General features: G+C 58.7%; 1 protein-coding gene across 1 annotated transcript in view; it reads left to right on the top strand.

Annotated features, from left to right (window-relative positions):
* Window positions 1–678: 678 nt before the first annotated feature.
* LOC117640505 (doublesex- and mab-3-related transcription factor A2) overlaps window positions 679–9,758 on the top strand; it is a gene marked incomplete at both ends in the record, with an annotated part of 62,974 nt that continues 53,894 nt past the window's right edge. Inside the window, 2 exons of the mRNA XM_034377025.1 lie at window positions 679–1,639; window positions 7,439–7,507. Coding sequence (XP_034232916.1) covers window positions 679–1,639; window positions 7,439–7,507 — 1,030 coding nt within the window. The remainder of the gene's footprint in view (window positions 1,640–7,438; window positions 7,508–9,758) is intronic.

Genomic DNA, 9,758 nt, shown 5'->3' with positions numbered 1-9,758 from the left:
GCGCGGCGTCGCCGGGCGGCCGGGCCGGGCCGGGCGGGCCGGGCGGCTGGTCCGTGGGGACTGGCGGGACGGGACGGGGACGGGACTCAGACCGGCGGCCCGGCCCCCACCGCTCGCACGGCGCACGGCCACTGCAGCAGGCTGCCAGCACGGAGTGCCAGCGCCAGCCACAGTGTAGCCACACGGCCACGCCAAGTGGATCGAGCGCGGGACGGGACGCGGGACGGACGGCAGACCCGCCACGCCACGCCGAGCCTCGCAGCGCGCCAGCGTCTAGAGGAGGCTACCCAGTCCTGCACGGCGTCGCAGCGTCGCACGGCGTACAGTGTACGCCCCTCGTCGCCAAGCACCGCGGAGCACCGCGCACCGGCTCGGCCCGCACGGCTCGCGCGTCGCATCGGCCGGCCCGCGCCGCACCGCGTGTGCACCGCCACACTGTGCGCGGTCGGCCCCTGCCCTGCCGCCCGGACGCAGTGTCAGTGCAACAGGCGAACAAGGTGCAAGTGCAACAGTGCAGCAGTCAGTGCAGTGAAGTGCGGCAACTTTTGACCGGTGTGTGATTAGTGCAGTGAGGACGAATAGATCCCCCTCCGACCGGCCAGTCCGCCGCAGCCGAACAGGCGCTTAGCGGAACAGCAGACGACGCGAGTGTAGTAGCAGACGACACTAGTGTAGTAGCAGACGAGTGGAACAGTGGACAGTGCAAGTGCAAGAGCAGACGACGCGAGTGCAACAGTGGACAGTGCAAGTACAAGAGCAGACGACGCGAGTGCAACAGTGAACAGTGCAAGAGCAGACGACGCGAGTGGAACAGCAGACGACGCGAGTGCCACAGCAGGCAACACGCGTGCAACAGTGGAAGGCGCGAGCGCAGCCACGGCGGGGGACACGGTAGCAGACGACGCGAGTGGTCCAGCAGACGGCGCCGTGGCGGCGAGCGTGGCGTCGTCCTGGGATGCCAGAGCCTCGGTGCTGACGGGCGGACCGGTGGACTTCCGGGACTTCCGGGCGCACTCCACCGGCCTCAGACTGGATTGGAGCGTGATGGAGCAGGGCGTGCAGGGCACGGCCCTCAACCTGGGCAAGCCGTCGTCGTCGTCCTCCAGCCTGGACATGGGGCCCGCGACGCCGCAGGCGGCCCGCGAGCGGGAGTCGGCGCCCAGCAGCTCGGGGAACGCGCGCACGCCGCCGAACTGCGCGCTCTGCCGCAACCACCGGCTAAAGATCGGCCTCAAGGGGCACAAGCGCTACTGCAAGTACCGGTACTGCGACTGCGACAAGTGCCGCCTGACGGCGGAGCGTCGCCGCGTCATGGCGTTGCAGACGGCGCTGCGCCGCGCCCAGGCCCAGGACGAGGCGCGGCACCCCGTGCCCCTCGCCGGTAACGCCACCGCGTTGCCGCCCATGTCGCCGTCCTCGGTGGACGCGGGCAGGGGCACGCCCGCCGCGCAGGACTCCATGGCGCTGTCCTGCGAGTCCGCCTCCGCGTCGCCCAGCTCCATCAACGGCACGGGGCCCGGCAGCAGCAGCGGCGGCGGCGGCGGCGGCGCCGGCTCCGACCGCGACGTGGGCCTCGACGCCGTCAGCGTCTCCGTGCCCAGGAAGCTGCACCGCCCCCACACCCCCAGCAGCGCCCCAGGTGAGCAGCCGGCCGCGGCCCCTTGTTAGTTCAGCGGCTTGTCCGGAGCCCGCCGAAGCGCTTGCGACTTCGTCAAGACCCTGGCCAGGCCAGGCCCTGCACACTGACGAAACGGCCCACGGAATCAGTGTTGTACTGGCCGGCAGGGTGACTCGCTAGTGTGCTTGCGCGTGTCCAAGGCGCTTAAGGCAGTGCCGAACGGACGGCTGCACTTTTGACGTCAATCCGTCACTCCACCGGCGAGGCGCTCCCAGGAACTGCGAATGCGCTTTATCCACAGTTTGCCTTCGGGTTGAGCGCCGCCGCTCCATATTCACTAGACAGGTCATTACTATACGGCGAACTGTGTTATGTCGCGCAGAAGAAGCAAACCTTACCCCGGTTGAGCAATCGGGACGAACAAATACATTTAATTAGACAATGTGATTGAACGGTTTACGGTATTAATCGGTCCGCCTTCGGATCATTCCGCAGTAGACTGATTCTGGGAGACAGAGATTAGAGAGACAAGCGACCCCTGGAATCAGTCAGCAGGTGGGGCTGTGCTTTATTTTGGGGCGGAGTGTACGATGCGTTCCATATGTGAGGCGACGCTGCTGCAGCCCCGCTGGAGCAGACGACCAAATCAGGGGACGAGTCATTTGGGAAGAAAGGAGTGGAGGGTGAGCAAAAACATGAGCCAACAAGTCCCCCCTCCCTCCCCACCTCTCCCTCTCTCTCACTGCCGCTGTTTTTCTCTCTCCCCTGTTCGCCCCCGAGGTTTGGTGGTATCACCGCTCGTAATGTTGCTACTTCAGACCCTACCCTTCTCTAACTGTCTGCATGTCCGTCTGTCCATCCGTCTGTCCATCCGTCTGTCTGTCTGTCTGTCTGTCTGTCTGTCTGTGTACCGATGTGATGGAAAGTGGGAAAGACGAAGCGTTTCTTTTTTGTCCCCGAGGGTGCATTCCCATTGGCTGGTACAAATCTCCATTTCCGTACGGCGGCTCACGAACGAGAACTTGCTTTCAGAGGCGAAAGAGGTTAGGTTTTGGAGCCACTGTCGCGCGGGAGGCTTCATCTCATCACCAAAGCGCGCCATTTGACTGTCCGCCGGCTCGCCCGCCAGCAGCCGACTGATTCTGGGACTCGGTCTCGTCGCTCTCTCGCACCTGTGCAGGACGCCCCACGAGTGCGAGAGAGACAGAGCGACGTAAACGACTTTCGGTCTGCTGGTCGCACTGCGATGAGTCGGCGATTGGCGGCAGCGCGTGGCGCCAGTGTGTCTGTCTCTCTCGCACGCATGGCGCGAAGACGACTCGATGCGCGTCAAGGTGAGCCGAGAAGCTGCGACAGGATAGAGGCGCCTCGTTTAATTCGACGCCAGTCACACAATCGGCGCATTCCAGTTAGCTAGCATCGCCGGAGTGGAAACTTTGGGCACAAAACTGCTTCTCGTGGCCTTAACAAGGCGGAGCAGAGTCAAATGGCGCACACTGGGAAATCGGCTGGAGAAGAAACTCTGAGCGCAGAATTGCTTCGCGTGCCGTTATCAAGGCGTAGTAAGGCACCTTTCTCGAGTTGGGGTTAGGGGTTCCCACTACCACCCGAAATTGTTCCGGTCGGCCTGGCAACGGGTGGTGCCCGCTGCAAGCTGATTGGTCGCACATTCGCAACCCGCGCTCTGATTGGCTGTCAGCGCGACTTGCGTCAGCACTGCGTGTGCATTGTCTGCTAATGGAGGCGTCCCAAGTTGCAAGCCGGTCTAGCATTTGTCTGGCATTTACAACTTTCTGTGCGGACGGGTTGTCTTTACCAGGGTCACGGCCGCGCACCGCTCCGTCTCTCCCACGCATGGCAGGTCCCTTACAGGCGCGAGAGAGACAGAGCGCCTCCCTTTCCTGACGTTTCACAAGTATAACCAACAACGGCCCCTGCTTTGCAGACTTTGAGGCGAAGAGGAGCCTAACTCTGTGCCGTCTGCACACCAAAATGACGCACTTTGATTGTACAGAACTACTGCCATTTGTGCATGAGTATATATGCATGTACAATTTAAAACATGAATTAGGAACAACATTTCCATATTGTGCTGAAATTTTTATGAAATTGTACCCAATTTGTGTACAAATTTGTAGACAACCTACACGTATACAATACGTCAGTACTTATGTGCAAAAAGTCCATGATCCTTCAGAGTGTGCGCGCGTCGGTCAGAATGACTTCATCACCCAGTTTTTTTTTACCGGTACGTAGTTAGTCCTCTGGCGACTCGGAGTTGGAAAAGTCTCGCCGTTGCTTTCTAGACTGATGGCTCAAGTAGAGGAGGCTTGAAGTAAACGGCGGAAGGTGGACTGGTTGAACGTGTTATGAAAAACGCACTGGGCGAATTTGATTCGCTTTCAAAAATGTACACGTATGCACCCACATTGTTGAGGAATCAACGGCGAACCCTTTAGTGTTACCAGTGTCATCCCGCCTTCATGGTCAACGGACTCGTAGGCCCGAAACTGCGTCTTGGCCTGCAAATTCAATCTCGAAAACGAGTCACCACTGTCGGAGAGGCTGTAGTCCGCTTAGCCGCCCAGTCTGCCGGATTATGGACCGGGAAAGCAGCGGCAGCCGCAGTGGAAGTAGTAGTAGCAGCAGAAGTAGCTGCAGCAGTAGCAGCGGTTGGAGCAGGCACGGGCGGCCGCCGATGGCAAGCTGAGATACCGATTGCAAGTCACTGGTCCAGTTTTCCCGTCTTCTTATTTTTCAATTTGTTCGATTTGCCACATGGGCTGGACGGTGACGCGTCGGCCCCGAGTCAGACGCTCGGCCGGTTAAAGGTAGGCAAAAGGCCATACTTCACTCAAGTAGGAAAGCATTGCTACTTGCTCCATCCCATCGCGCTGTGGATCCGCGACGCAAGCGCTCTCTGGGTTCAAAGTGACTCTTGCTGGTTCCAGTCCGGATGAAAGTATGACTAAAACCGACGAACGAAGTTTGCGGCTCGCGTGTCGCTGCCTTTGGGCGCCTTTGGCTGCTCGTTGGGCTGCGCCTTGGGGTTAGTGCGCGACGTGGCGGGGCGCGGTGCCGGTCGGAGGGCTGGCCTCCTTGCCCCGCGCCTTGCCCCGCGCCTTGCCCCGCGCCTTGCACCGCCACTGTTACGAGCGGAAGTGGCCAGTCCTTGGGGCGGCGTTGTTTGCCGTTCGCAGGCCGTGCCGAGCGATTCAGAAGAGACTCTGTCTCTGTCGCACTCGCGGGGCTCGCCGAAAGGGTGCGAGAGAGACAGAACCTGCCGGCTGCCCTCCGGCCGTTCGAACGGCGCGCGCGCCCTGTCCGCGCCGCTCTGGGTGGCTTCTAGAGTAAGTGCAGTCCGTCTGTTGCAGTTTCGCTGCGCGCGATAAGATAACCCGTCCTTCGCAATACGGCGGGCCGGGCCGGGCCGGGCCAGCCATGTGCAGGGTTCATGTCCTGCACGCTCCTCGCAGTGGCGTGGACTGCAGGCAGTGCAGGCAGTGCCGGCGGCACCGCAGAGACCCGGGCGAGGCCCTTCAGGCCCGCTCGCCGTGGACTCGGACTTGTTGCCGGACTCGGACGCCGTGGCGGTGCACCGTCCCGCCAGACGCGGCTGTGTTCGGGTTGCCTAGCAGGCGCCATGGCCCCTTACGGTGGAGTGCGGTAGGCAACCCGGACGCAGCCGTGCCCGACGGGACGGTGGACCGCCACGGCGTCTACGTCGCTCAGTGGGTCGGAAGCGGACAAAATTCTAGACGCGTTCTGAGCTCCAGTCGCTAAATGGGACTCGGCGAGTGAAATTTTGTATCAAAATACCGCCGACGCACTGCACTCACTCTCGCAGTGGGAGGTTTGAAACACTGTGCTGGAGATGCAGGCGCGGAAATGGACGTATTTCCATTCACAGTGTCGCCTTATCGGCGGGGCGCGTCTCTCTCTCTCTCTCTCTCTCTCTCTCTCTCTCTCTCTCGCTGTCGTCTCGCTGCCAAAGCCCGCCATGTCATGTCAGCGGGAAAATTTGAGTGGGGCAGCGCATTGCGCATCGCGCGTTGCCTCGTAAATACGGCAAGAACTCGTCACGGACACACGGACAGGTCAGTGAACCGGACTGCAGCAAGGCGCAGCCGTCTCTCTCCGTCTCTCTCGCACCGACGGGTCGTCCCGGGACGGCCGCACAGGTGCGAGAGAGACAGAGCGACGCCGTTTCGGAATGCCGGCCGGCGGTCGGTCGGCGGTCCGGGGGACGGCCACGGCGGGAACGGCAAGGCAAGGGGCTGTCGGCTGTCCCGTCGTCAGCGGTGCAGTTTGGTGAAGTGGGAAAAAAAGGGGGAGTCACTCTGGTACGGATTTCCAACGAGTTTCGATTGGGCCCATCCCATTGGTGGCGCGCTCATTGAGTGCTTACCTGTCGGCGCCACGTCACTGCGGCTCTTCCGAGTTTTAAAATCGAAGGATATATTTCGCGTTGGAATTATTTTTTTTGCAGTGGTTCTGTGCATGTGCACACTAAAAGTTCAGACTGAAAATGCTGAAAATGTCCACCATAATTTGTTGTGCATTCTTTCACCGCACAACATCTGCTGGAGTGTTTTCAAATATTTTAAATGTTTTTTCAAAAAACGACTTTTTAAAAATGTATTTAAGTCTCGGGCACACTCTTGAAGGAGCGCACTTGGCCCAGACACTGTGCACACAGCCTGCAGCGGTGCTCGCAGTGTGCTTGCACTGTGCTTGCACACTCCGAACGAAACTCCGGACGACTGTACCTGCTCCTTGTACCTGCGGGCTGATTCCAAAAGTCGTCTTCGTCGCTCCGTCTCTCTCGCACCTGTACGGGACGCCCCATGAGTGCGAGAGAGACAGAGTGACGAAAGCGACTCTCGGTCTGCTGTCGGCGGTAGGAGCAGTGCGCTGTGGCGCCGTGCCCTCCGCGCCGGTTTATTGTCGAATTATTTTACAAGCAAGAGAAACACAGAACGCATCACTGTAAACAAAAAATGCAAAACGCGTCGGTATTAGAACCCGCGGGGACGCCGTTCGACGCGGGGTGTCCGTCCGTTGCGGCCGGGATGTATTAGGATGTGTCGCCCTGACAGCGCGCCAATTTTGTATCCTTTTCTACCACTCGTAAAGTGGCGGGGGAAGGGGGGAGGAGAGAGAGAGAGAGAGAGAGAGAGAGAGAGAGAGAGAGAGAGAGAGAGAGAGAGAGAGAGAGAGAGAGAGGGGGGGGGGAGACTGGAACGCAGCTAGTTTGTCTCGTCCCAGCGTCCAACTCTCCGGCAACGGCTCGTCGCGAGGACGTCACCTTTGGCGTCCCGGCGCCTCGGCCACACCGCAAAAAACAACAACAACGAAAACAACATCATTTTTATAAAAATCGTAAAAGAGTGGATGCTGAAGGATCCGCTGCAAAGAAATATGAAAAACATTTTCGGCGGAAAAGAAATTGATTTCACGCTGCGGTGTCATGATCGTAAATCACGTCGCAGCGATCGGTGTCCCCCTCCGGTGTCCCGCCCCTTCACTGTGTAGTAAAGTTCAGTCAAATCGGCTGTAATTTGGCTGTTAATTATCTCCGAGTCTTATCCTGCCCTATGCATTCCTTCACTAAGATTCAGCCCGAATAACTATGACACCAAAGTGTATTCTTAAAAGTCGATCTGACCTAACTTTTCTCAGTGTTGTCCTTTGCTCAGCGAGTGCGCGGGAGTTCTGCACCGAATAAACCGTCCGCCCGCGTGCGGGCGTGCGTACGTGTGTGTCTGTCTGTGTGAGTCTATCTGTTCTAATACGTGTTATTTGACCATTTTGTTGCAGACTGCCGCGCCGTGGTGATTCGAAGGCCACAGTGGTCGCCCGAGTCGCTGGGCAGCGCTAGAACGCCAGGTGAGTGAGGCAGGCGGCAACGTGTCTGTGCGGGATATTATATAAAAGCAGACGGGAAAAACAAAAACAACAAGAAGGAAAACTGCGGACGGAGGAAAAAGGTGGCGGCGGAGACTCGTGGATGTAATGCCTCGATTCGGAGGAGCTGCCGGTTCGGCGGCCTCGCAGTGTCGCGCAGTGGGCCAGACGACCGGTGGAGGCGGGCAAAACTCTAGACGCGTTTTGAGCTCCAGAGTCGCTAAACAGGCCTCGAACCGAACGTGTGACCCCACCAATGGATCCCTCGTTCGGAGAGCAACCATTGGTGGGGTCACACGTTCGGTTGGAGTCCCATTTCGCGACTCTGGAGCTCGAAACGCGTCTAGAATTTTGTCCGCCTCCACCGGTCGTCTGGCCCACTGTGCGGTGGGCTTGCCTTCTTTGCCCCGAGGGCGCCGAGGGCGCCGAGAGGGCAGCCGGCACGCTTGCTTAGGGCGGCCTGACTTGCTGATTGGGATCCGAACAATACACTTAATCAGGCCGCGTGCGTGCACATCGGCCTACACGTGTAAAGCGGCGCGGCTCGGGAAAGAAAAATTACAAATGAGGCTCCTCCCTGGCTGAAAGGGAAAATGGAGGGGTGTCTTCGGGCCGACCGGCTGACTGGCGCACGATGTACCTACACTATCGAGACGGGGCCGCGATGACAATGATCGTACTGACCTCCCCAAGGTCGCGCAGGGGAGGCTCACTTGCAGCACTCGGGGTGCGCATGCACTGTCAAATCAAGAACTTGACACTTCAAATGCGGAGGTGTGCGGAGTTTGTCGGTCTCCGCGCAGAGTTAGCAGTCCACACACTTCCAAGTGTGAAGTTCTCCTCTTTTGGTGGTAGCACCGCCGAGTGCGTTGCCATCGCCAAGCCTCACATTGTCGCGCTGCTGCCGCCACGCCACTGCAAACATTATTGCAATTTTTTGCACTGTCGTACTCCGCCCTGCCGGCTATCTCCCGCCCGGTGTCATGGCCAGTAATTGCATTGATCTGCTTGAAATAATTTATTTTCCCCCGCTCTTGGTACTTTTAGCCGCGGTTTCTCTGATTGTGCCGAGGAGGGGTCGGAGGCGTACGCGTCGAAGGACTGGGTCGTGAGATGATTAGGAAAAATCGTTCGACCGGGACAATATCTACAGATGCAACGCCGTCTCGCGCGAATTTTCATCGAGAGAGAGAGAGAGAGAGAGAGAGAGAGAGAGAGAGAGAGAGAGAGAGAGAGAGAGAGAGAGAGAGAGAGAGAGAGGGAGGGCGTGAGGGGACAAGCCCAGGGCAGCCCCGGGCACTGGTCCGATGGCGGCCTTATCATGCGTGCATGTACAGTCACACTGCGGCCTGGCAACGCTGTGGGGCTGCGCGTACTAAAGTCGCTGATTTTGTTGCTCAAGTAGCTGAAGTTTAGTGTCCGTCCCGCTCGGCGCTCGGCACGCTCGGCGCGCTCGGCGTGCCCCATTTTCGCCGACGACGGAGACGCTCTCGGGGAGGTGGAGCAGCATCGCGCCACGGCCGCACCGCGCACCGCGCCCCAGTGCACCACCGCCCCTGCACTGCACTGCAGCGTTACGTCAGGCCGCGATAATCTAGATTGTTCGCCAGGGGATTAAAAAAAAATGGAAAAAAAAAGAATGAAAAAAAAATTGTTTGTCATTTTTGGCGGGAGAAGGATGGGTGCATCCGGAGACGTATTGGCTGACGGGAAAACTACAAGAGGAAGCGATGCGTGTGCTGCTGTCATTAAGCGTCATGGACTACCAGTGTCGCGACACGGTTTGCGCGAAAGCACAGATGCCAGCGCCCACGTCGCGCTTTCTGTATTTAGATTCGCGCTCGCCGTGCTCATGTCGTCCTTTTATTTTTAATTTTTTCAATTTTTTTTTTGGCGGCTAGGTGCATAAGATTGCGGCTGGCCCACCCGATGCACCTGCCGAGCCCCATGCTGACGTTATCACTCAGACTTTGCTGATATGACCGTGCGCAAAAAAAGGAAAGAGACCGAACGAAAGCCGCGTAACTTTGGCGGCGGTCCGGCGGCGTTGCGTGGGTTTGCTCGGACGGCCGAATCTCGTGACGGTTGCCAGACGAACCCGAAATGAATTATGCTATTCGCCTATTGTAAGATAAGGGATCTGCACACTACCAAAGCTGTGGCGGGTTTGAGATACCGCCCGTTCCTATTTTAATTCAGCCCAATCACACGCGGTAAAAAACTTATTTCCCGG

Source organism: Thrips palmi, unplaced genomic scaffold (assembly GCF_012932325.1).
Source record: "Thrips palmi isolate BJ-2018 unplaced genomic scaffold, TpBJ-2018v1 HiC_scaffold_12, whole genome shotgun sequence".
In the NCBI taxonomy this organism is placed as follows: domain Eukaryota; kingdom Metazoa; phylum Arthropoda; class Insecta; order Thysanoptera; family Thripidae; genus Thrips; species Thrips palmi.
The sequence above is the reverse complement of the archived record's forward strand: the minus strand, read 5'-3'. Positions and strand labels throughout refer to the sequence as shown.